Consider the following 26,343-nt stretch of genomic DNA (forward strand, 5'->3'; position numbering starts at 1 on the left):
TCTGTCCAGCACTCTGCCCCATGTCTGTCCAGCACTCTGCCCCATCTCTGTCCAGCACTCTGCCCCATCTCTTCCCAGCACTCTGCCCCATCTCTGCCCAGCACTCTGCCCCATCTCTGTCCAGCACTCTGCCCCATCTCTGTCCAGCACTCTGCCCCATCTCTTCCCAGCACTCTGCCCTATCTCTGTCCAGCACTCTGCCCCATCTGTGTGCAGCACTCTGCCCCATCTGTGTCCAGCATATCTGCCCCATCTGTGTCCAGCATATCTGCCCCATCTGTTTCCAATCCTGCCCCATCTCTGTCCAGCACTCTGCCCCATCTCTGTCCAGCACTCTGCCCCATCTCTGTCCAGCACTCTGCCCCATCTCTGCCCAGCACTCTGCCCCATCTCTGCCCATCACGCTGCCCCATCTCGGCCCCATCTCTGTCCAGCACTTTGCCCCATCTCTGTCCAGCACTCTGCCCCATCTCTGTCCAGCACTCTGCCCCATCTCTGCCCAGCACTCTGCCCCATCTCTGCCCAGCACTCTGCCCCATCTCTGCCCAGCACTCTGCCCCATCTCTGCCCAGCACTCTGCCCCATCTCTGTCCAGCACTCTGCCCCATCTCTGTCCAGCACTCTGCCCCATCTCTGTCCAGCACTCTGCCCCATCTCTGTCCAGCACTCTGCCCCATCTCTGCCCAGCACTCTGCCCCATCTCTGTCCAGCACTCTGCCCCATCTCTGTCCAGCACTCTGCCCCATCTCTGCCCAGCACTCTGCCCCATCTCTGCCCAGCACTCTGCCCCATCTCTGCCCAGCACCCTGCCCCATCTCTGCCCAATCTCTGTCCAGCACTCTGCCCCATCTCTGTCCAGCACTCTGCCCCATCTCTGTCCAGCACTCTGCCCCATCTCTGTCCAGCACTCTGCCCCATCTCTGTCCAGCACTCTGCCCCATCTCTGCCCAGCACTCTGCCCCATCTCTGCCCATCACGCTGCCCCATCTCTGCCCCATCTCTGTCCAGCACTCTGCCCCATCTCTGTCCAGCACTCTGCCCCATCTCTGTCCAGCACTCTGCCCCATCTCTGCCCAGCACTCTGCCCCATCTCTGTCCAGCACTCTGCCCCATCTCTGTCCAGCACTCTGCCCCATCTCTGTCCAGCACTCTGCCCCATCTGTGTGCAGCACTCTGCCCCATCTGTGTCCAGCATATCTGCCCCATCTGTGTCCAGCATATCTGCCCCATCTGTTTCCAATCCTGCCCCATCTCTGTCCAGCACTCTGCCCCATCTCTGTCCAGCACTCTGCCCCATCTCTGCCCAGCACTCTGCCCCATCTCTGCCCAGCACTCTGCCCCATCTCTGCCCAGCACTTTGCCCCATCTCTGTCCAGCACTCTGCCCCATCTCTGCCCAGCACTCTGTCCCATCTCTGCTTAGCACTCTGCCCCATCTCTGTCCAGCACTCTGCCCCATCTCTGTCCAGCACTCTGCCCCATCTCTGTCCAGCACTCTACCCCATCTCTGCCCAGCACTCTGCCCCATCTCTGCTTAGCACTCTGCCCCATCTCTGTCCAGCACTCTGCCCCATCTCTGTCCAGCACTCTGCCCCATCTCTGCCCAGCACTCTGCCCCATCTCTGCCCAGCACTCTGCCCCATCTCTGCCCAGCACTCTGCCCCATCTCTGTCCAGCATATCTGCCCCATCTGTGTCCAGCATATCTGCCCCATCTGTTTCCAATCCTGCCCCATCTCTGTTCAGCACTCTGCCCCATCTCTGCCCAGCACTCTGCCCCATCTCTGTCCAGCACTCTGCCCCATCTCTGCCCAGCACTCTGCCCCATCTCTGCCCAGCACGCTGCCCCATCTCTGCCCATCACTCTGCCCCATCTGTGTCCAGCATATCTGCCCCATCTCTGTCCAGCACTCTGCCCCATCTCTGCCCAGCACTCTGCCCCATCTCTTCCCAGCACTCTGCCCCATCTCTGTCCAGCACTCTACCCCATCTCTGTCCAGCACTCTACCCCATCTCTGTCCAGCACTCTGCCCCATCTCTTCCCAGCACTCTGCCCCATCTCTTTCCAGCACTCTGCCCCATCTCTGTCCAGCACTCTGCCCAGCACTCTGCCCCATCTCTGTCCAGCACTCTGCCCCATCTCTGTCCAGCACTCTGCCCAGCACTCTGCCCCATCTCTGTCCAGCACTCTGCCCCATCTGTGTCCATCTTTTTGCCCCTGTGTCCAGTGTTCTTCCCTGGGCCCCCGGATCGCCGCTCTCAAGAAAAAAAAAAAAAAAAGAAGTTCTTCTTACCTGGCCGCGCTCCTGCGGCGGGCGAAGTCTCCACGCAGCTGCAGCGTGCATGCACTCGCCGGCGACTGACAATGATGTCAGACGCCGGCGACATGCACGCACGCTGCGGCTGACGTCAGCTGCCAGCCTCAGATTGGCTGGCAGCGCCGCGGCTGTTAACTGTTGACGTGCGGGCCCGCTCCTGCACGTCAATAGCTTTAAACAGCTGCAGCGTCGGCGCTAAGGGCCCGGTTAGCCTGCGGCTGCCGGTAAGGGCCCGATGAGCAGATAAGACGGGGCCCAATGCGGGCCCCCTCTGCTCACCGGGCCCCATACGCCAGTCACGGCCGTCATGCCCTGATGGCGGCCCTGGATCCGAGTATTGGGGATTTGCAATAGTATACTACTGTTTATGCATAGTCTGATATTACATTATACCCCGTAACCCATGATCCATGTACTGAGAAATTGACCTGCAGTTTGTTACTTTTGTGACCAATTTACCCAGCTATTTGTGATGCCTGTTTGTTTCTTTGGCTCACTTTCAGCACTGTTGGCTATTTTTAAATGTCTGTTTTTATACAATTTAATAGTTTGTTACTATTGTTCATGAATACGTGTTCTTTCTATAAGTTTCATAGATATCTTTCAGGTAGTCAGCATAAAATGTCAAATTTAAAAAACTGCCTTAACGTGGCTACCAGGTACACATGAATTTGCCAATTTTTGTGCTAAACTTTCTCAATTTTTCATATTTGTAGTGCAGTAATGCAATTCATTTTTCATGTTTATAAGTTTTGGCGCTATAGTTTGCCGCCTTTTTTGTTTGTGTGTTTATGAGTTGGTGACTCTAGGTTCAGCACCTGTTCACACTTAGTCTATGTTTGTATGTGACAGTCAGTTTTTTGAAATTTGTATTCATTAGCCTTCTGACTGAGCACTCCGCCTCCTAGCCACAGGTGTTTTTAATCCCAGCAGGACCACTACCCCTCCATAGAGATATAGATTTTAGTCTAACAGAGGATTCATGTTCCCATACAGATGAAGACTTTATTCTACGTGAGGAAAGGCATTGTTAGGTCCTAGTATACGAGAAATGCCTCATCGTGGCTACAAGTATTGGCCAATTTATGTGCTAAACTTTCTCAATTTTTCATATTTCTAGTGCAGTAATGCAATTTAATTTTCATTTTTCTTGTTTGCAAGTTTTGGCACTACAGTGTGCTGCCTTTTTCGTTTGAGTCAGCAGAAAACTGACTGCACAGTCCTCCTTTATGTAGTCCGTGAGTGGACCAGAAAGAGAACTGCAGCGATGACATGTTTTCACGGCAGGGATGTAAATTAATGTGCATCAGCTCCGCCCCTTCCTCTGCTGATTGGCTGAGTGCAGAAATGTTAGTTATTTTGAATTTCCCGCCCATTGTTTTGTTTTATTTTCCCGCTTCTACAGGGATGATGCTAAAAATAGTCAGAAACCAGATTCCTCTCCCCAGTGACCTCCTGCTCAGTAGTTACAATGTGAGAGCCAGACCTGGAGATCAATCTGACAATTATAGTGCTGTATTCTCTCCATCCATATAGTAGTGTATAACCTCCATATACTGCTGTATACCTGTAATGTACTACTGTATTCCTCCATGTAGTGCTATAAACCCCCATATTGTGCAGTCAGCAGAACAAAGGAAACTGGGCACTAGGACCCAGTGCTCAGTGAAGGGCAACCAATCTATACCTACCTGCACTTGCCCTGTTGTCACACTATTCCAGATGTAGAACGGATAAGGGAACATCTCACCATGACCCTCAGCATTCTCCCCCCATTTAACCATCATCCTCTTATCCCCACCCTCTATTGCAAGATGCATTGATCTGATCTCTTCCTTTTGCTAACACATAAAGGAGCAGGACACAGACCTAGCCACAGCTCTGATGTAGACGGGGTGGGTGGCTCTTAGAAGAGCCTTTGGGTTGTGGGTGCAGAGCACAGAGCAGATCACTTGGCGCTGGTGTACTTGGTGACGGCCTTGGTGCCCTCAGACACGGCGTGCTTGGCCAGCTCTCCGGGCAGCAGCAGGCGCACAGCGGTCTGGATCTCCCGGGAGGTGATGGTGGAGCGCTTGTTGTAGTGAGCCAGGCGGGAGGCTTCCCCTGCAATGCGCTCAAAGATGTCATTGACAAAGGAGTTCATGATGCCCATGGCCTTGGAGGAGATGCCGGTGTCAGGGTGGACCTGCTTCAGCACCTTGTACACATAGATGGCATAGCTCTCCTTCCTGGTCTTCCTCCGCTTCTTACCATCCTTCTTCTGAGTCTTGGTCACAGCTTTCTTGGAGCCCTTCTTGGCTGCTGGTGCAGACTTGGCAGGATCAGGCATGATGAGAGCAGAATGTTCTCTTCACTGGAAAAGAAAATAATGATCCTGTTCCTCCCAGAGCGGCCGTATTTATAGACCGGCCATGCAAATGAGCAATGCTGTCAGATCGCTGTTCAATTGGGTGAGAAAGTCATGTGACCAATGTAAACGTCATAATCTCCACCCTCTGCAGCCGATTGGTGTTTCCTCAAGTTTTGTTTCTATTGGTGACTTCAGATTCAGCCATTGGCAGGAGAGGAGGCGGAGCAGCAGTAGGTTATAAAAGGCGCAGGAGGCGGCACACTCACCACACAATATAGTTCTCTGTCTGCTGATAACTGTGAGTGCAGTGATGTCTGGACGCGGCAAACAAGGAGGGAAGGCCCGTGCTAAAGCCAAGACCCGCTCATCCCGGGCAGGACTGCAGTTCCCGGTTGGTCGTGTGCACAGACTTCTCCGCAAGGGTAACTATGCTGAGAGGGTGGGCGCCGGTGCTCCGGTCTATCTGGCTGCTGTGCTGGAGTATCTGACCGCTGAGATCCTGGAATTAGCCGGCAATGCCGCCCGGGACAACAAGAAGACCCGCATCATCCCCCGACACCTGCAGCTGGCCGTGCGCAATGATGAGGAGCTGAACAGGCTGCTGGGTGGGGTGACCATCGCCCAGGGGGGCGTCCTGCCCAACATCCAGGCCGTGCTGCTGCCCAAGAAGACCGAGAGCAGCAAGAAGAGCAAGTGAGCGACACTGACCCCGTATCATCCACACAACCCAAAGGCTCTTCTCAGAGCCACCCACACCGTCACCACAAGAGCTGACGCCGCTGATCTGATAATAATGTATATGATGGAAAATTCATCACTGTCCCCCAGCAGCACAGCACTAGGGGGTAGGAACAATCCAAATATATATTCTGTAGTGCGCTGTAAATTCCTGATGCAAAAAAGTTTGATTTCAAAATAAAGCTGTATCCCATCCATCCAGTACTGTATATCATCCATCCATGTACCTTGTTGTATACTCCTCAGTGTTGTGTACCCACAAAACTGATCTAGTGGTAGAAAAAGAACAGATCAGCTCACACCTGTATTAGCGCTGGAAACGAGCGATCCAAAGATCAGTGCTCCATCAGAGAACTGAGAAAAAAAAATTCTTTATTCAAAAGTGGATTAAAACATTTATTTAGCACATAATGTAAATTTCTGCTTATTTAGACTTAAGGTACCGTCACACTTAGCGACGCTGCAGCGATACCGACAACGATCTGGATCGCTGCAGCGTCGCTGTTTGGTCGCTGGAGAGATGTCACACAGACCGCTCTCCAGCGACCAATGATGCCGGTAACCAGGGTAAACATCGGGTAACTAAGCGCAGGGCCGCTCATGATTAAGGGTGCTTAGTCACCGGAAACGCGTTGACCTTGGTTTTAAAATATTTTTTTGTATGCTGATGTTTTGTCCTTTCACTATATTTTAAGTGAAATAAACTATGGATTTTTCACTATTTCGTTGAGCTGGATCTCCTTCTCTTTCCAACCCGATGTTTACCCTGGTTACCATCCTAAAAGTAAAAAAAAACAAACACTACATACAGTGGGGCAAAAAAGTATTTAGTCAGTCAGCAATAGTGCAAGTTCCACCACTTAAAAAGATGAGAGGCGTCTGTAATTTACATCATAGGTAGACCTCAACTATGGGAGACAAACTGAGAAAAAAAAATCCAGAAAATCACATTGTCTGTTTTTTTTATCATTTTATTTGCATATTATGGTGGAAAATAAGTATTTGGTCAGAAACAAACAATCAAGATTTCTGGCTCTCACAGACCTGTAACTTCTTCTTTAAGAGTCTCCTCTTTCCTCCACTCATTACCTGTAGTAATGGCACCTGTTTAAACTTGTTATCAGTATAAAAAGACCCCTGTGCACACCCTCAAACAGTCTGACTCCAAACTCCACTATGGTGAAGACCAAAGAGCTGTCAAAGGACACGAGAAACAAAATTGTAGCCCTGCACCAGGCTGGGAAGACTGAATCTGCAATAGCCAACCAGCTTGGAGTGAAGAAATCAACAGTGGGAGCAATAATTAGAAAATGGAAGACATACAAGACCACTGATAATCTCCCTCGATCTGGGGCTCCACGCAAAATCCCACCCCGTGGGGTCAGAATGATCACAAGAACGGTGAGCTAAAATCCCAGAACCACGCGGGGGGACCTAGTGAATGAACTGCAGAGAGCTGGGACCAATGTAACAAGGCCTACCATAAGTAACACACTACGCCACCATGGACTCAGATCCTGCAGTGCCAGACGTGTCCCACTGCTTAAGCCAGTACATGTCCGGGCCCGTCTGAAGTTTGCTAGAGAGCATTTGGATGATCCAGAGGAGTTTTGAGAGAATGTCCTATGGTCTGATGAAACCAAACTGGAACTGTTTGGTAGAAACACAACTTGTCGTGTTTGGAGGAAAAAGAATACTGAGTTGCATCCATCAAACACCATACCTACTGTAAAGCATGGTGGTGGAAACATCATGCTCTGGGGCTGTTTCTCTGCAAAGGGGCCAGGACGACTGATCCGGGTACATGAAAGAATGAATGGGGCCATGTATCATGAGATTTTGAGTGCAAACCTCCTACCATCAGCAAGGGCATTGAAGATGAAACGTGGCTGGGTCTTTCAACATGACAATGATCCAAAGCACACCGCCAGGGCAACGAAGGAGTGGCTTCGTAAGAAGCATTTCAAGGTCCTGGAGTGGCCTAGCCAGTCTCCAGATCTCAACCCTATAGAAAACCTTTGGAGGGAGTTGAAAGTCCGTGTTGCCAAGTGAAAAGCCAAAAACATCACTGCTCTAGAGGAGATCTGCATGGAGGAATGGGCCAACATACCAACAACAGTGTGTGGCAACCTTGTGAAGACTTACAGAAAACGTTTGACCTCTGTCATTGCCAACAAAGGATATATTACAAAGTATTGAGATGAAATTTTGTTTCTGACCAAATACTTATTTTCCACCATAATATGCAAATAAAATGATAAAAAAACAGACAATGTGATTTTCTGGATTTTTTTTTCTCAATTTGTCTCCCATAGTTGAGGTCTACCTATGATGTAAATTACAGACGCCTCTCATCTTTTTAAGTGGTGGAACTTGCACTATTGCTGACTGACTAAATACTTTTTTGCCCCACTGTACTTACCTACAGCCGTCTGTCCCCGGCGCTCCGCTTCTCTGCACTCCTCCTGCACTGACTGTGAGCACAGCGGCCGGAAAGCAGAGCGGTGACGTCACCGCTCTGCTTTCCGGCTGACCGACGCTCACAGCCAGTACAGGAGGAGTGCAGAGCACAGCGCTGGAGGACAGACAGCGGTAGGTAAGTATGTAGTGGTTGTTTTTTTTACTTTAACGATGGTAACCAGGGTAAACATCGGGTTACTACGCGCGGCCCTGCGCTTAGTTACCCGATGTTTACCCTGGTTACCAGTGAAGACATCGCTGAATCGGTGTCACACACGCCGATTCAGCGATGTCTGCGGGGAGTCCAGCGACCAAATAAAGTTCTGGACTTTCTTCCCCGACCAGCGACAGCACAGCAGGGGCCTGATCGCTGCTGCCTGTCACACTGGACGATATCGCTAGCGAGGACGCTGCAACGTCACGGATCGCTAGCGATATCGTCTAGTGTGACGGTACCTTAAAGTTTATATAGACAGGTAAACATTAGAATTTCAAGTATTCAGGGTGATCCTGACAAGCACAATGGATACGGCCTGAGGTCATAGATTACAGAACTTGTTCTTCCAGGTTGGGGGATGCTTGGAGAAAAGTCCATGTACATGGGTAATTCAGGGAACAAGATGGATGACAAAATGGTTTCCTTCGCAATTTTCATTAAAAGTTGAAACATGGTGCAGGAGAAAAGAATATACCTCAGATGGAGGACATAAAGCGACAACACAGGCTTCGTCAAATCTACGTCATAAGAGCACTACTAATGACAAAGGGGAGTTGAACAAATCATGTGATCATATATAGTAATCTGGTTTACAGATAGAAATACAAACAGAATGAAGGTAGTAAAAAAAAAACAAAAAAAAAAACAATAAAATAAAATAAAAGCAAAAAACAGCCCTAACAAACTAATATTGATACATATTTTTTTTTTACGCATATTCAAACCGTAACCTATCGCATGCATCTCGCTTTGTTACACATCACCATAGACAAACTTTGTCTTTTCAAGTATATGGCATTGAGAAAGTCTCCAGATCAGACAGAAGAGGGGAACTACAGGAATCGTTTATGCCCAAAAGAAGCCTGTTGGATGTGTCACTTAGTCACCTGTATTCCGAATGGACTGAATATGCGTAAAGAAATCTGATTGGTCGAGAACAAAACGCTTAGTGATTTCGAATTTCCTGCTTCTACCACAATGCAAAAAAAGCCGCAAACCTGATTCCTCTCTGCGGTGACATCCTGCTTGTAATAATTTCATTGAAAGTCAACCTGGAAATAAATCAATCATTGCGAGGTCTATAGTGCTATATGCTCTCCATCCACATTGTGATGTATACCCCCATACAGTGCTATGTAAAATTCTATATACTGCTGTATTCCCGGAATATACTACTGTATTCCTCCTTTCAGTGCTCATAAAGTGCTTTATACCCTCCATATTGTGCTTTGTTCATTTATCTCAGCGGCAATAAACAAGTGATCGGTTTCTCCGTTAATCACAATGTGAGATTCAGACCTAGAAATGGATGTCTTTGGGACCGCACTTTTTTTTTTTTTTTTTTGCAATTTCACCGCACTTTGAATTTTGTTTCTCGTTTTCCAGTAAACGATATGGGAAAACCAATGGTGTCGGTCACAATTACATCTCGTCCTGCAAAAAAACAAGCCCTCACATGGCCATATTGACGGAAAAAGAAAAAAGTTATAGCTTCCGTAAGAAGGGGGAACAATAAAACGTAAAACCCAAGGTCGCAACGGGCTTAAAGGAAGTGCGGGAGATCATCTCTGCAGGCTGCCGATTCGTCCACTTTGCTGGCTGGATCTGCTCTCTCTTGCCGACCCTGTCTCTGTGTGGTCCGGCTGCCCTTCCACTGACACGGACGGCGACGCTAGACTCAATCCTGGGGATTTCTATGCTGCTGCTCCAAATCTGCCTCCATATTGCTAAGAGGACAGGTGAGCTAGGTAGCCCTGAGCAGAGGTGCCAGCTTACCCTTATACTGGCTTCTATGCTCTCGAAGACCCCCGGGATTTCTGTGTCACATGGCTCCTGGTGTTGTCACCTTCTCACTCCCCCGGCAGGAAGCGTCACCCGCATCACCACACACACACCAACTAATGTATTTTTCCCACGGGGCGTTTAACTGTTGCCTTATTGGCCGTGTCACTGGCTCAGCATACCGCCGACCTCCCAAAACGCGGCACTTCCGGTTTCAGCCACGGGAATCCAGGACTGGGCAGGCACAGTGCATACACTCACCACCCCTGAGCTACGCCAGAGCCGTCCATCACCAGTCAGGGCGTCCACACACAAGTGAGAGCCCCCCTTCCACCTGCCCTGGTGCTTCCAGGAATCCTGCCCAAGCCGAGGTAGAGAAGGGAACCCTGCCTAAGCCAAGTGTCCAGGTCTGAGAAGGAACTTTCTTCTTCTTCACAGGTAAGGCTACTTTCACACTAGCGTTGTGCACTGCACGTCGTAATGCGTCGTTTAGGAGAAAAAACGCATCCTGCAAAATTGCTTGCAGGATGCGTTTTTTCTCCATTGACTAACATTAGCGACGGTTGCGCAGTGTTGTGGCGGACCGTCGGCAGCAAAAAACGTTACGTGTAACGTTTTTGCTGTGTTGTGTCTGCCATTTCCGACCACGCATGCGCGGCTGGAACTCCGCCCCCACCTCCCCGCAACTCACAATGGGGCAGCGGATGCGCTGGAAAAATGCATCCACTGCCCCCGTTGTGCGGCGCTTGCACAGTATGCGTCGGTACGTCGGGCCGACGCAGTGCGACGGCCCCGTACCGACGCTAGTGTGAAAGTAGCCTAAACCTGTACCAGGACAGGAAACTGATGTGAGGGACAGGAGACGCAATTTTTAGCCTGAAGGTTTCCTGTCCTTGGTGGGCAGAGCCCCTCTCTCTGGTGTGGTTGTGTTGCAGTATTGGACTCCTGCCATAAGAGGTCACTGTTCCCTCTTTAATAGACTTTATGGCCGATCTGGTATTTTTTTAGTTTGAGCAGAGACCTGACAATGAAATCCTGAAGCTCAGAGTGTGCTCTGTGAAGGAAACTGATCAGAGTAGTGCAGAAAAGAGTAACTGTCCCTGTGCCTCCTGTTATAGAAAGATTCAGTTAGGGGGACAACTACGGTTGGATGTAGAGTTGGATTCTGCTGTGATGTGGAAGGCCTTCTGTTTTCCTATCAGGCTAAAACTACTCTCCAGGTGACAAGTCCAGGACCCACTCCTCAGCCTCCCAGCTAAACGGCCAAATGGACGAGCAGCCAGCCTCATCAGGGTCCAGGTTATGGCTGGTAGGTCCTAACCTCAGGCCCCACCACAAGGATCCCGGTGGGAGCGTGCACGCAGAATTTAGAGAGAGTTTGGCGCCAAACATAGATTCTCAGACAGAGACATTGTTTGGTAGTAGGACTGAGTGAACCAGAGCTTGATACTCACCCTATTATTGGGAGCTTATGTACAGATAGCCTTAAGGTACCTTCACACTGAACAACTTTCCAACGAGAACGACAACGATCCGTGACGTTGCAGCGTCCTGGATAGCGATCTCATTGTGTTTGACACGCAGCAGCGATCAGGATCCCGCTATGACATCGCTGGTCGGAGCTGAAAGTCCAGAACTTTATTTGGTCGTTAGGTCGGCGTGATTCCTCCTTTTTTTGACAGCAAAAGCAACAATGCCTGCAATGTTTTTTCATGGAGCAACGACCAGCGAGAACGTTAAGTACGTCACTGGATCGCTCCTGCATCGTTCTGCTTTTGCTGTGTTTGACGTCTCCTAGCGACCTAAACAGCGACGCTGCAGCGATCGGCATTGTTGTCTATATCGCTGCAGCGTCGCTAATGTAACGGTACCTTAACAGAATTGTAATCTTAGAGAATTGTTATGTTTGTGAACCTCTGCGCTGCCGCCTGTTGCACTCATCTAATTACACCCTTGCTCCTGGGTAACTCTTGGTGCGTACAGCAGGATCTAAAATTGCCACTGTGTGTAAACAGCAACTAATTTTCAGCTGCGTTTTACACCACCAGCAAAGCCTATGAGATTTCAGAAATCTCATCCACACACATTGGTCTATTTTGTCATCAGTAATTTGTGCTTTTCACGTTTTTTTCGACATAGAGTGTGTCACTTCTTTCAGCGTTTTTCACCCCTGGACTTGAATGGGTAGTGAAAAAACGCACCAAAACAACAGATACCATGTTTTCCTGCGTTTTTTGTGCCAAAACCTGATTCTAAAGAATAGGACTTTTCTTTTTCATCACTAAACTTTATCAGCATGCACAAAAGACAAAGCTAGCATGCCAAAATCGCCACAAAAAAACGTGTCAAAAACATTTTTTTTCCTGCAGCTTCTTTTTTTTTTCGCCAAGAGATCAGATTTTGCTGCAGAAAGAAAAATGCTGAAAAAACGCCTAGTGTGAACTTTCCCTTAGAGCGCTGTGATCGGTCAATCTGTCATCGCAGTTATTCAAGATTCCTCCAGAAGCGGGGAAGGTGATCTGGCCCTATAACGGCTGCCTTACCTAAGCCCCAAGACTCCATCCCTGATAAGGGCAGTCCACATCTGCCACAACACAGGAGTGTTTCTTTTTGTTTGCCCATGTGTGCTACAGGTCTCCTGAAGAAACATTTGATGAAACGCGTTGGGACGCACAGGGAGTGTGCAGGGCCTCCATTGTAAGGGTCAGATGTGGACTGCCCATGTCAGGGCGAGAGTCTTGGGGCTTAGGTTAGGACAGCAGTTATAGGGTTTTATAGGGCCAGACTACCTTCACCGCCTCTCCAAGAGGAATCGCATTCTCCTTAGTGTGACACGTGGTACACAGTGCTATGTGGAGGGTGTATAGTACATGGTGGCATACAGCACAATATGGGGTGTGTATACATTTGGATATCTCCCCCATATACACCATACTGTGCCACCACAGGGTATGTGAGGACAGTGCAGTAACATAGGGTCATACTGCAGTGCACTAGTGCTGCCACCAGGAGCGGCATCTGCCCACAATACACGGTGCCCATCAAAGGTCACAAATATAAACGTGGTCACCTTACTGTGGGTTTATTACGCACACCTCGCACTGCAGGACATGAAGGTTGGAGGAGAGGAGGGTGTAAGACCTGATTCTGGACCAGTAAGTGCCAGTCACCGCAGGTTAAATCATCAGTCCCACTGTGCCAACCCAATAGTGACAGGATTATATCCACTGCCAGGTATAACTCTTGTAAACTCTGAGTTTCTGCCAAATAACAGATCTGTACATACAGAACATCACACCAGAGATCAGCGGCGTTAGCTCTTGTGGTGACGGTGTGGGTGGCTCTTAGAAGAGCCTTTGTGTTGTGTGGATGATACAGGATCAGTGACAACTAGTGTTGAGCGATACCGTCCGATACTTGAAAGTATCGGTATCGGATAGTATCGGCCGATACCCGAAAAATATCGGATATCGCCGATACCGATATCAATACAAGTCAATGGGACATCAAGTATCGGAAGGTATTCTCATGGTTCCCAGGGTCTGAAGGAGAGGAAACTCTCCTTCAGGCCCTGGGATCCATAGGGATGTGTAAAATAAAGAATTAAAATAAAAAATATTGATATGCTCAAATCTCCGGCGGCCCCTGGACTTCACGCTGCTAACCGGGAGGCTTCTTTGTTTAAAAAGCGCGCCTTTCGGACCTGTGAATGACGTCCCGGCTCCTGATTGGTCGCGTGCCGCCCATGTGACCGGCACGCGACCAATCAGAAGCCGCGACGTCATTCGCAGGTCCTCAATTCCTAGAATTAGCAGTTTTGTGAATGAGAATGACGTCGCGGCTTCTGATTGGTCGCGTGCCGGTCACATGGGCGGCACGCGACCAATCAGAAGCCGGGACGTCATTCACAGGTCCGAAAGGCGCGCTTTTTAAACAAAGAAGCCTCCCGGGTAGCAGCGTGAAGTCCAGGGGCCGCCGGAGAGGTGAGCATATCAATATTTTTTATTTTAATTCTTTATTTTACACATCCCTATTGATCCGATACCGATACCCGATATCACAAAAATATCGGATCTCGGTATCGGAATTCCGATACCGCAAGTATCGGCCGATACCCGATACTTGCGGTATCGGAATGCTCAACACTAGTGACAACAAAACGTATGGACAGAATATAAAGTACTATATGGGGGAATATTCATCAGGATATGGATGGTATACAGCGGTATTTTGTGGTTTACAGCAATATATGGGTGGAAGGTATGAGCATTGTTGTGGCAGCCCCTTCCAAAGAGCTAATTTCAGCTGAGATATTAACCATCTCCAGATCTGCCATTGATATAAAAATAAAATGAAATAAAATAAATACGATGCAACAGAGGGAAGAAAATACACACAGCCAGTGTCTGCCCGTGTACAATTCTTGTCTGGTTCTCAGAAGCCCAGTCACAAGTCTGTATTACAACTAGAGAGATAAGAAAGTGGGAATGGCTTCTTACATTACCTAAGAAAAGACTTTAGTTGGCAAATTATTTTCAAACCAGTTCTACCGATCTTACTATAGGTTCCGAGACAAAGGATTGTTTAATACAGACCCCTCTATATGAGACAACGCCGTGTGTTATTGCTTTTATGAATAACCCTTACAAAGCCAATACTAAAATACAGAATTCACAAAGGTATATATAGGTAGAATTGTCCAAAATAATAATCAAAGCAAAGTATATTTACCATAACAGCACTATATAAAGTGTGCCTGTACTTAGGAAATCCCATCACTATATGTTGGCATTATCTATCATCAGCATTCTGTGTAAAAAAAAAATACACTAGAGATCAGCGGCGTCAGCTCTTGTGATGACGGTGTGGGTGGCTCTTAGAAGAGCCTTTGGGTTGTGTGGATGATACGGGGTCAGTGTCGCTCACTTGCTCTTCTTGCTGCTCTCGGTCTTCTTGGGCAGCAGCACGGCCTGGATGTTGGGCAGGACGCCCCCCTGGGCGATGGTCACCCCACCCAGCAGCCTGTTCAGCTCCTCGTCATTGCGCACGGCCAGCTGCAGGTGTCGGGGGATGATGCGGGTCTTCTTGTTGTCCCGGGCGGCATTGCCGGCTAATTCCAGGATCTCAGCAGTCAGATACTCCAGCACAGCAGCCAGATAGACCGGAGCACCGGCGCCCACCCTCTCAGCATAGTTACCCTTGCGGAGAAGTCTGTGCACACGACCAACCGGGAACTGCAGTCCTGCCCGGGATGAGCGGGTCTTGGCTTTAGCACGGACCTTCCCTCCTTGTTTGCCGCGTCCAGACATCACTGAGCTCACAGTTATCAGCAGATAGAGAACTCTATTGTGTGGTGACGGTGCGGTCTTCTGCGCCTTTTATAACCTGCTGCTCCCCCGCCTCCTCTCCTGCCATTGGCTGAATCTGAAGTCACCAATGCAAACAAGACTTGTGGAAACACCAATGGGCTGCAGAGGGCGGGTATTATTGCATCTACTCTACTCACTTGACTTTCTCACCCAATAGAACAGCGATCTGACAGCATTGCTCATTTGCATGGCCGGTCTATAAATACGGCCGCTCTGGGAGGAGCAGGATCATTATTTTCTTTTTCCAGTGAAGAGAACATTCTGCTCTCATCATGCCTGATCCTGCCAAGTCTGCACCAGCAGCCAAGAAGGGCTCCAAGAAAGCTGTGACCAAGACTCAGAAGAAGGATGGAAAGAAGCGGAGAAAGACCAGGAAGGAGAGCTATGCCATCTATGTGTACAAGGTGCTGAAGCAGGTCCACCCTGACACCGGCATCTCCTCCAAGGCCATGGGCATCATGAACTCCTTTGTCAATGACATCTTTGAGCGCATTGCAGGGGAAGCCTCCCGCCTGGCTCACTACAACAAGCGCTCCACCATCACCTCCCGGGAGATCCAGACCGCTGTGCGCCTGCTGCTGCCCGGAGAGCTGGCCAAGCACGCTGTGTCCGAGGGCACCAAGGCTGTCACCAAGTACACCAGCGCCAAGTGATCTGCTCCGTGCTCTGCACCCACAACCCAAAGGCTCTTCTAAGAGCCACCCACCCCGTCTACATCAGAGCTGTGGCTGCTTTTGTTCTACTCTTTTCAATGGGGAACATGTGGCTGCACTGACCGGCATCTCATTAGTTCAGAGGCTCAGATGAGGGTTTGTTTCTATCCTTAGAGCACAAGTTGGGATGGAGATTAGAGGAAGGTGATATAAAGATGAGGAGAATGATGATGTTGATAGTGATCTATAGAGCGGATGTGGAATGCTGGGAATGGTCTGGCCATAAAGGGGCAGATGCCGGCCACCATTGATGCCCTATTGCACTTCAGTCTCTGAATCCTGTTCTCCCAGAGTGCGGAGTCCTAGTTCTCTGGTTACGTTGTTCTGCTGACAATAGGTGGAGATGGGCTGTTTTAAGGGCTTTCAGTGTCAGTGATGATTTCAGCAGTTTCTATTAAATCTCATTGGAGCTGTGTTCTCGCTGATATTCCTGATATTACACACCCTCTGCTCTGCAAACAGCTGAAGGCACATGGTCAATAAGCTCCTAAAGAATGATCTATTTGTAGGTCTGAATCTCACATTAATGGAGCAGTAGTGTTGTGACACAGGCACTGCTGCTACGTGAGCAGAGCGCAATACGGAGGGTATAAAGCACTTTGAGGGTTTATAGCACTACATGGAGGAATACAGTAGTATATAATAATTTACGTAGCGCCAACATATTGGACATGGACATTTCTCCAAGCATCCCCCAACCTTGAAGAACAAGTTCTGGACTCTGTATGACGGCAGGCCGTATCCATTGTGCTTGTCAGGATCACCCTGAATACTTACAATTAATTTGCATACTTGTCTATATAATCCTGTGTGAGTCTAAATAAGAAGAAATTAACATTATGCACAAAATAGAAAAAAGCTGAATCCTCACAATAGCCTTTATTTCCATATATACAGAGGCGCTGGGAGCTGCACACTCTATTCCAAATGAAAACAAAGACAAAATATCAGTTTTTAAGCTGAAAATGAAGAAGGAATAATCAGATGCTCAAAAAATACCAGTGTGTGCAATTTCATTTACAAACTTGAATATTTACAGCATAAACTGAAATTACAGGGTCTGTGCACACGTTGCAGATTTGCCTGTGGAATGTTCTGTGCAGATTCTTCTCTCTCTTGCCAGAAAACGCTGCATTTTTGCTGTGTTTTTTTATGCGTTTTTTTTTTCATGCGGATTTGTATTCGTTTTTGAAAGCTAAATACAGATCTATTATTGAACAAAAAAAAAATGTCATTTCTGGTCCAACCCACACTCCATTACACACACAGATAGACAAGATAGATAAATAGAAGGAATGAGATAGATCTACAGATAGATATATATGTCGATCTATCGATAGAAAAAAATTTGCTTTAGGCCGGGGTCACGATTTATGAGAAACTCGCACAAGTCTCGCACCTCAATACCCGGCACTGCCGCCGGCATTTGGACAGGAGCGTCCAGCTGCATAGAAATGCATGGAGCCACACAGTCCGGTCCAGAGTGTCAGCTGCAGTGTCGGGTATTGAGGCGAGAGACTCGTGCAAGTTTCTTGCAAGTGTGACCCCGGCCTTAAACACAATATCTGTTTAATTTGTTTAAAAAATTGGCGTGGGCTCCCGTGCAATTTTCAAGTCCAGAGTGGGAAAGCCAGCGGCTGGGGTCGGTGTTTATAGCCTAGGAAGCAGGTAATACCCATGGCCCCCTCCCAGGCTATGAATATCATCCCACAGCTGTCTGCATGGCCATTACTGGCTATTGAAATAGGGGGACCCCCCAAAAAAATGATGTGGGGTCCCCCTATATTTTATAGCCAGAAAGGCTACGCAGACAGCTGCGGGCTGATATTCATAGCCTAGAGAGGAGCCATGGATATTGCCCCCCTGCTGCAAATACCAGCCCACAACCACCCCAGAAACAGCAAATCTGTAAGATGCGCCAATTTTGGCACTTAGCTCCTCTCTTCCCACTGCCCTGTAGCGGTGGGATATGGGGTAATAAGGGGTTAATGTCACCTTTGTATTGTAAGGTGACATTAAGCCCGGATAATAATGGAGAGGCATCAATAAGAAACCTATATATTACTAATCCTATAGTAGTGAAAGAGTTAAAAAAAAACCCCAGCCAGAAATTTTTTTTTGTAATATTCTTAATTTCACCATACTTACCATACTCAATTGCCTGCAACAAAATAATAAACCAACCGTATACTCCCTGTCCGACGCAGTTCAATTAATATCGAGTGTCCCACGACGATCTCCCCTATAGAACAGTGATATCGGGTGATGTCAGTGCTCTATAGGCCTCCAGTGACGCACGACAAGAGACAATGGCTCCTGCAGTGCATCACTGAAGAGGTTACTTTAGTTCATTGCTCTCACTTTATGGCAATGCTGTGTGGGAAATTTCCCACACAGCAGTGCCGCAAGTGACAGTATGAACAACACTGTACTCACAGCGGTGGAGGGATACAGTGCGGAAGGATACCTTGAGTCATTGTATCCCGGATCCCCTGGAGAGTGGTGGCATCTACCGATGTGACAGATCTCCTTGGGAGATCATCGTGGGACACTCGTTATTAAAAGGATTACTGCAGATCAGGGAGTATATTGTTGGTTTATTATTGTAATATTTTATAACAGGTAATCTATGGCTTCTGGGACAAGGTGATTGATGAGTATGTACTCTATGTTGTATGTTCTGTATGTGTTTTTTTTTTTTTTTTACACTTGAACACAGTAGCCTGATGATAGGACTATACTGTCCCATTATCCGACTAGCTGTCACTGTAGCAGGCATAGCTGGATGGGACTAGTAGTAGTAGTAGTCCCATCGGCTGCCTACTTACAGCCTCGCACACACACAGCTCTGCACACACCCACACACAGCCCCGCGATCCCCGCAGTCACACACACACAGCCCCGCGATCCCCGCACAGCCCTGCAGACCCCCGCAGTCACACACAAACACCCGCACACACACACATCTTCACCGCACAGTCTCCGCCCACACACTCTTCCCCCTCCCGATCTGCAGCGTTTCTCGCACCCAACTCCGCAGCATAAATATGTGATTCTTCAGAAATTCTTTTTGTCTTTGCCTGATGAAGAGACCTGTGTAGTCTCGAAAGCTTGCAATTTGTTACCCTCTTTTCAGTTAGCCTCTGCTCCAGTGTTCTGCTGGTTGGAGCCAGAGATTGGCTGTTAATTTTCAGCAGAGTCTGCTGGTTCGGATTGGAGCTCTCTGCAATTTCTTGCTTATATTCCCCTGATATTACGCACCCTTCACTCCCCAGACCGGTGGAGGCTCCTGATCAATGATGAATTAAAGACTGATCTATTTCTAGGTCTGAATCTCACATTGTCATTAATGGAGAAACATGAACAAAGCACAGTATGGAGGGTATATAGCACTATATGGGGGTATACAGCAGGATATGAAGGGTATATAGCACTATATGGGGGTACACAGCAGGATATGAAGGGTATAGACTTTTCCCGAATATCCCCCATCCAATGGAACTCTGTGCCCCAACACGTCCGACTATCAACCACAGTAGGATCCTTCAGACGGAACCTGAAAACTCATCTCTTCAGGAAAGCCTACAGCCTGCACTGACACCGCTGCTGCCTCACTATCGAAGCTACCGCCTCACCAACACCGGAGCTACAGCCTCACCAACACCGGAGCTACCGCCTCACCAACACCGAAGCTACCGCCTCACCAACACCGGAGCTACCGCCTCACCAACACCGGAGCTACCGCCTCACCAACACCGGAGCTCCTGCAACCCTCAACCTACTGTCTCCTTCCCCATAATCCTGTAGAATGTAAGCACGCAAGGGCAGGGTCCTCGCCCCTCTGTATCAGTCCGTCATTGTTAGTTTGTTTACTGTATGTGATATTTGTAACTTGTATGTAACCCCTTCTCATGTACAGCACCATGGAATCAATGGTGCTATATAAATAAATAATAATATCTAGCATTATATGGGGGTACACAGCAGGATATGAAGGGTATATAACACTATATGGGGGGGTATACAGCAGGATATAGAGGGTATAAAGCACTATATGGGGGAATACAGCAGGCTATGGTGTATAGCACTATATGGGAGTACACAGCAGGATATGAAGGGTATATAATACTATATGGGGGTACACAGCAGGATATAGAGGGTATATAGCACTATATGGGGGTATAGAGCAGGATATGGAGGGTACATAACACTATATGGGGGTATACAGCAGGATATGGAGGGTATATAACTCTATATGGGGGGTATACAGCAGGATATAGAGGGTATATAGCATTATATGGGGGTACACAGCAGGATATGAAGGGTATATAGCACTATATGGGGGTACACAGCAGGATATGAAGGGTATATAGCACTATATGGGGATATTCAGCAGGATATAGAGGGTATATAGCATTATATGGGGGTATACAGCAGGATATGAAGGGTATATAGCACTATATGGGGGTACACAGCAGGATATGAAGGGTATATAGCACTATATGGGGGTATACAGCAGGCTATGGAAGGTATATAGCACTATATGGGGGTATAGAGCATTATATGGGGGTATACAGCAGGATATGAAGGGTATATAACACTATATGGGGGTATACAGCAGGATATGAAGGGTATATAGCACTATATGGGGGTATACAGCAGGCTATGGAAGGTATATAGCACTATATGGGGGTATAGAGCATTATATGGGGGTATACAGCAGGATATGAAGGGTATATAACACTATATGGGGTATACAGCAGGATATAGAGAGTATATAGCACTATATGGGGGTACACAGCAGGATATGGAGAGTATATAGCACTATATGAATGAGGGTGTACAGCAGGATATGGAGGATATATAATGGCACTATATGGGGGTATACAGCATATACCCTTTGCTCCCCTGACCAATGATGATCTCAGTGATTTCTCAGTCTCACGTCGCCATTGTTCCGAGCAGGAGGACTCGGGTCTGTGACTAGATGTAACGTCCTCGCGATAAAAGCGGGAAAATGACAGGAAAAAGTGCGGGAAATTCAAAATCCCCAACAGTTCTGTGCTCCGCCCACATGTGAGGAGAAGCCGCGGCTCCTTCTGCTGGGGGAGGGGCTGGTGATCGCCCGGTGCCCGGATGGCTGCAGTCTGCTCTGCGGGAGATGGAAACATCGGATAACAAAGGGTTAACAGCAAGCGTCTGCGGGAAGCGACTCTGTGGGCGGAGCCATAGCCCTACTGAGTGCTGATTGGCTGAGCGCTGAATATGAAATTCCCGCCCAACGGCTGATAGTTTCTCCCGCTCTTTGTTCTCCTCAGTAACACGTGGTGCAGAGCGCTGTATGGAGGGAGGGAAATGATATATGGCCGTATACAGCGCTATATGGAGGGTGTATGGTACTATTTGGGCATAGACCGCATCACAGGGAGGAATACAGCACGATATACAGTGTATGAGGCATTATATCCTGTCACACAGCACTATATGGGGTGTGACACTATCTGGTGATATATAGCACCATAGATGGGGTATTCAGCACTATATGGCCATATATAGCACAATATTAATGCTGAGGGCGGACACAGCGCTATTTCCAGGGTATATAGTGATATTCTTCACTATATGTGGACATAGTCACAGATAAGGGGGAATGGGAAAGAGTCCGCTCACCCCAGTGGCAGCACGGAGAAGCCTGGAACCAGCAGAGGCAAAACAGAGGAACGAAAATCCAGCGAGGCCGGAGGTGTGTACGATAAAATCCACATGTATTATAGAAAGATGAATGAGAAGTGCCCGACAGATCCAGTGTGACCGAGTCCTGCGCCTTCCAGCTCTTCGGGGCCTCAGTCAGGTCACTTATCTTGGGTCTCAGTCACACTGGATCTGTCGGGCACTTTTAATACAATTTTCTACAATAAATTTGGATGTTATTGTACATGGCTGCCGCCTCAATGGTTTTTTGTTCCTCTATATGTGGAAAAAACACTATTTTGATGTACACATCAGTATATAGCGCTATATGGAGGGTTTCAGCTCTATATGTATCTATGCGGCACAATTTGGAGAATATAAAACATTACACGGACGTATACAGAACTATATGTTGATATATAGCCCAATACTGAGGTTCAGAGCACTATATGGAGATATGTGATAAAGACAAGGAGCCTCACCTTAAAAATGAGCAGTAGCTGCCCCGTCCTTTTACTGTAAACAATATCTATAACTCTGTACGTAACCCCCTTCTCATGTACAGCACCATGGAATTAATGGTGCTATATAAATAAATAATATATTAGGGCAGAGCATTCGTGTTACTGACAGGTGAGCATTTCCCTCACATCCTGTGTCTAGATGTGAGGATTGGGGGGATCTAGGGTGATGATGAGGGGGCTCCACTATACAGCGCAGTGTACGGGGATATGGAAGTACAGCGCCATCAGAGGCCGCTGCTGCAGAAGCCTCGTGTAGACATGATGTGACCCTTCCTGCATTATCGCAGCCCGTAACCAGTGTGAACAGTGGAGACCCAGCAGCACTTCATGCAGGGGGGACCAGCAAGATTACTGGGAGTTGTGCTGAGCTTCCCCTGCATAATGATTGGACGCAGACAACCAATGGAGTGTAGGGGGTGTGTTTGACATAAACCAATGAGAAAGATCACATGAGTATAAATACCCTGCTTTTTGGCTCCTCTCATCTCATCTGTGTTCATCTCTACAGAGCTATGGCCAGAACTAAGCAGACCGCCCGTAAATCCACCGGAGGGAAAGCTCCCCGCAAGCAGTTGGCTACTAAGGCCGCCAGGAAGAGCGCTCCTGCCACTGGTGGAGTGAAGAAACCACACCGCTACCGGCCAGGAACAGTCGCTCTCCGGGAGATCCGCCGTTACCAGAAGTCCACCGAGCTGCTGATCCGTAAGCTTCCCTTCCAGCGCCTGGTGAGGGAGATCGCCCAGGACTTCAAGACCGATCTGCGCTTCCAGAGCTCGGCAGTCATGGCCCTGCAGGAGGCCAGCGAGGCTTATCTGGTGGGACTGTTCGAGGACACCAACCTGTGCGCCATCCATGCCAAGAGGGTCACTATCATGCCCAAAGACATCCAGCTGGCCCGCAGGATTCGTGGGGAGAGAGCTTAGATCTATCCCGGGCACCGAAGACAACACAACGGCTCTTCTCAGAGCCACCAAATCCTCCCACTAAGGAGCCAATTACTAAACTCTCCAGATCCTGCACTGGATCCTTTAATAGGTTTAGATGGGTTAAGTGAGTGTCCTTTCTGGAAACAAATCACATTTTAGTCAGTAAGTGATAAGCAAATGTGCTTGGATAAGGCATCATCTGAGCATGATCATGTGCTAGCGGTGTATTCAGCATGCTCGAAAAATATGTTGCAATCTCCGCGGCTGCATGTCTCGCTCCTGTTAGACAGCCGCAACACGTATCCGCTAGGACTCACCTATTTTTTTTGAGTACGCCCTAAACACTGCTAGCAGCCTAGCACATGAGCATGCTCTCATCACTATGTAACATATGCGCCTCCATCAGTCTCAAGAGCGAAAAGGGTAATGTAATATCAGTGCTAAAAAGTTCAATTCTTTTCCAAAAGGGAGCCCCGATTCCTGACTCCATTGCCACACACATTTAAAACATTGATTCCCAAAACAGGTAAGGATAGACCGATTGCCCTTCTCAATTCAAATGTTAAAACATTTTCAAAAATTTTAGCAATGTGTCAATCTGTGGTTACCTTGTATGATCCACAAAGACCAAGTGGGATTTGTGCCTTTTAGACAAGGGGGAGACAACACCCGAAGGGCAGTCGATCTCATAGAAATACAAAAAAAAATCTTGGGAATCTACTCTAAGTTTGGATGCTGAGAAGGTGTTTGATCTCCTTAGTTGACCCTTTATGCTTAAGGCCCTTGGGACATATGGCATAGTGGGCCCTTTTATGGATTATACTCTAGTCCCTCATGGCTCCTCTAAACCAATTAAGATTAAAAACTGCACCAGACAGGGGTGCCCACATTCCCCCTTACTTTTCATCCTTTGCATTGAGCCTATGGCTGCTGCTATCAGAGCATCACCAATTAGAGGTGTTTGGGTTAAAGATAAAAAATTCAAATGATCCTTTTTGCAGACCATATCCTCCTAACACTCACAAAGCCTCACACATAGCTCCCCAACCAAGCAGTAATTTCAAATTTCATTATTGTGAGGCATCGCACCTCTGCACGATCCCATCCTGGTCTTCTAAACCTGCCTATATGAAATGGATGGAGACTGAAAAGTTCTGGTTAGCCCCAGCTCACCCCAACCCCCTGATCTGGAATGGGGCTTACAATCCTCCTTCAATAGACCTTTTAGGTCCAATAATGCACACTAGAAATATGAGGATCTGGTCAAAACAAATTTAAATCTGGCATCACTGAACTCCGCTCTTCCTTCCTTTTCCATTCAGATTTCCCTGGAAGTCTAAGCCACTCAATGACAGGGGTATGGACTCAGTCTGGTTTAACTTCGCCAACAAAGTTCTCTTTTAATTCAAAGGTCTACAGAGTCAGACCTCCATTTCTACCTCCTTCAAGAGACCATGGAAGAATACTTCAATAACAAAAGGTTTAACCACCCCCGGGTTAGCCCCCCTTTTTGAGAAATCGGGTAAAAAATGATTCCATTCGTTAGATCTGGTTTCATCAACCAAAACTAAAGTTAGATCTCTCCTACAAAATATAATATTTATGATCTATTTCTGAGTCTGTTGGTTTGTGAGCTTTTACACTATATTTACAAGAATGTTTAACCGAATGTCAATTTACAGAATAATATTGGTTAGCCAGCTATAAATAAGTGGAAAATTTAAAATTGCTAAATTGTTCTCTCTTCCTGGAAAACTTAAAATTAAAATCAAAATTCCAATTTTTGTTACAAAAATTTCACACCAGAGATCAGCGGCGTCAGCTCTTGTGATGACAGTGTGGGTGGCTCTTAGAAGAGCCTTTGGGTTGTGTAGATAGAAGGGATCAGTGTCGCTCACTTGCTCTTGCCTGACTTGCTGCTCACCTTGCTGCTTTCGGTCTTCTTGGGCAGCAGCACGGCCTGGATGTTGGGCAGGACACCCCCCTGGGCGATGGTCACCCCACCCAGCAGCCTGTTCAGCTCTTCGTCATTGCGCACGGCCAGCTGCAGGTGTCGGGGGATGATGCGGGTCTTCTTGTTGTCCCGGGCGGCATTGCCGGCTAATTCCAGGATCTCAGCAGTCAGATACTCCAGCACAGCAGCCAGATAGACCGGAGCACACCCTCTCAGCATAGTTACCCTTGCGGAGAAGTCTGTGCACACGACCAACCGGGAACTGCAGTCCTGCACGGGATGAGCGGGTCTTGGCTTTAGCACGGACTTTCCCTCCTTGTTTGCCGCGTCCAGACATCACTGAGCTCACAGTTATCAGCAGATAAAGAACTCTATTGTGTGGTGAGTGTGCCGCCTCCTGCGCCTTTTATAACCTACTGCTGCCCTGCCTCCTCTCCTGCCATTGGCTGAATCTGAAGTCACCAATAAAAACAAGACTTGTGGAAACACCAATGAGCTGCATCGGGTAGAGATAATGGGCATTTACATTGGTCACATGACTTTGTCACCCAATAGAATATTGAGCTGACAGCATTGCTCATTTGCATGGCCGGTCTATAAATACAGCCGCTCTGGGAGGAGCAGGATCATTATTTTCTTTTCCAGTGAAGAGAACATTCTGCTATCATCATGCCTGATCCTGCCAAGTCTGCACCAGCAGCCAAGAAGGGCTCCAAGAAAGCTGTGACCAAGACTCAGAAGAAGGATGGTAAGAAGCGGAGGAAGACCAGGAAGGAGAGCTATGCCATCTATGTGTACAAGGTGCTGAAGCAGGTCCACTCTGACACAGGCATCTCCTCCAAGGCCATGGGCATCATGAACTCCTTTGTCAATGACATTTTTGAGCGCATTGCAGGGGAAGCCTCCCGCCTGGCTCACTACAACAAGCGCTCCACCATCACCTCCCGGGAGATCCAGACCGCTGTGCGCCTGCTGCTGCCTGGAGAGCTGGCCAAGCACGCCGTGTCTGAGGGCACCAAGGCCGTCACCAAGTACACCAGCGCCAAGTGCTCTGCACCCACAACCCAAAGGCTCTTCTAAGAGCCACCCACCCCGTCTACATCAGAGCTGTGTCTGTGTCCAGCTGCCTTTACCGGCTGTATAGGAGATGACCTGCAAAATGTATTTTAGAAAGTAATTTAATGACTGACCATCAGTAAGGATTCCTGAACAATGACTGTCTTAACCCGAATGTTGGGTGTCTAGAAGGTAAGTGCCAATCTGGATATTTGTAATGCAGCCAATGTGATATCTGGTCTGATAA

The 26,343-nt window shown here is 48.1% G+C and overlaps 6 protein-coding genes and 1 pseudogene across 6 annotated transcripts; 4 read left to right on the forward strand and 3 right to left on the reverse strand.

The window, feature by feature from the left end:
* Positions 1-4,247: 4,247 nt before the first annotated feature.
* On the reverse strand, positions 4,248-4,688 carry LOC138673873 (histone H2B). Its single transcript, XM_069761906.1, has one exon. The coding sequence runs from the start codon at positions 4,643-4,645 to the stop codon at positions 4,265-4,267; it is 381 nt and encodes a 126-aa protein (XP_069618007.1). The 5' UTR covers positions 4,646-4,688; the 3' UTR covers positions 4,248-4,264.
* A 251-nt stretch (positions 4,689-4,939) lies between these two features.
* On the forward strand, positions 4,940-5,711 carry LOC138673874 (histone H2A type 1-like). Its single transcript, XM_069761907.1, has one exon. It carries the CDS (start codon positions 4,977-4,979, stop codon positions 5,361-5,363), a length of 387 nt encoding a protein of 128 aa, XP_069618008.1. The 5' UTR covers positions 4,940-4,976; the 3' UTR covers positions 5,364-5,711.
* Positions 5,712-14,446: 8,735 nt separating this feature from the next.
* On the reverse strand, positions 14,447-15,210 carry LOC138673875 (histone H2A type 1-like). Its single transcript, XM_069761908.1, has one exon. It carries the CDS (start codon positions 15,170-15,172, stop codon positions 14,786-14,788), a length of 387 nt encoding a protein of 128 aa, XP_069618009.1. The 5' UTR covers positions 15,173-15,210; the 3' UTR covers positions 14,447-14,785.
* Positions 15,211-15,463: 253 nt separating this feature from the next.
* Positions 15,464-15,929, forward strand: LOC138673876 (histone H2B). Its single transcript, XM_069761909.1, has one exon. The coding sequence runs from the start codon at positions 15,505-15,507 to the stop codon at positions 15,883-15,885; it is 381 nt and encodes a 126-aa protein (XP_069618010.1). The 5' UTR covers positions 15,464-15,504; the 3' UTR covers positions 15,886-15,929.
* A 6,629-nt stretch (positions 15,930-22,558) lies between these two features.
* LOC138673877 (histone H3-like) lies at positions 22,559-23,147 on the forward strand. The gene has a single exon (XM_069761910.1). It carries the CDS (start codon positions 22,610-22,612, stop codon positions 23,081-23,083), a length of 474 nt encoding a protein of 157 aa, XP_069618011.1. The 5' UTR covers positions 22,559-22,609; the 3' UTR covers positions 23,084-23,147.
* Positions 23,148-24,964: 1,817 nt separating this feature from the next.
* LOC138673878 (histone H2A.J-like) lies at positions 24,965-25,415 on the reverse strand (annotated as a pseudogene).
* Positions 25,416-25,669: 254 nt separating this feature from the next.
* Positions 25,670-26,120, forward strand: LOC138674420 (histone H2B-like). The gene has a single exon (XM_069762265.1). It carries the CDS (start codon positions 25,710-25,712, stop codon positions 26,118-26,120), a length of 411 nt encoding a protein of 136 aa, XP_069618366.1. The 5' UTR covers positions 25,670-25,709.
* The last annotated feature ends 223 nt before the right edge of the window (positions 26,121-26,343 follow it).

This window comes from Ranitomeya imitator, chromosome 4 (genome assembly GCF_032444005.1).
Source record: "Ranitomeya imitator isolate aRanImi1 chromosome 4, aRanImi1.pri, whole genome shotgun sequence".
In the NCBI taxonomy this organism is placed as follows: domain Eukaryota; kingdom Metazoa; phylum Chordata; class Amphibia; order Anura; family Dendrobatidae; genus Ranitomeya; species Ranitomeya imitator.

Excerpts from the sequence above, each read along its gene's own strand:
- LOC138673877 (XM_069761910.1), top strand. The coding sequence starts at position 22,610 with ATGAGTATAAATACCCTGCTTTTTGGCTCCTCTCATCTCATCTGTGTT.
- LOC138673876 (XM_069761909.1), top strand. The coding sequence starts at position 15,505 with ATGCCTGATCCTGCCAAGTCTGCACCAGCAGCCAAGAAGGGCTCCAAG.
- LOC138673873 (XM_069761906.1), bottom strand. The coding sequence starts at position 4,645 with ATGCCTGATCCTGCCAAGTCTGCACCAGCAGCCAAGAAGGGCTCCAAG.
- LOC138674420 (XM_069762265.1), top strand. The coding sequence starts at position 25,710 with ATGCCTGATCCTGCCAAGTCTGCACCAGCAGCCAAGAAGGGCTCCAAG.
- LOC138673875 (XM_069761908.1), bottom strand. The coding sequence starts at position 15,172 with ATGTCTGGACGCGGCAAACAAGGAGGGAAGGTCCGTGCTAAAGCCAAG.
- LOC138673874 (XM_069761907.1), top strand. The coding sequence starts at position 4,977 with ATGTCTGGACGCGGCAAACAAGGAGGGAAGGCCCGTGCTAAAGCCAAG.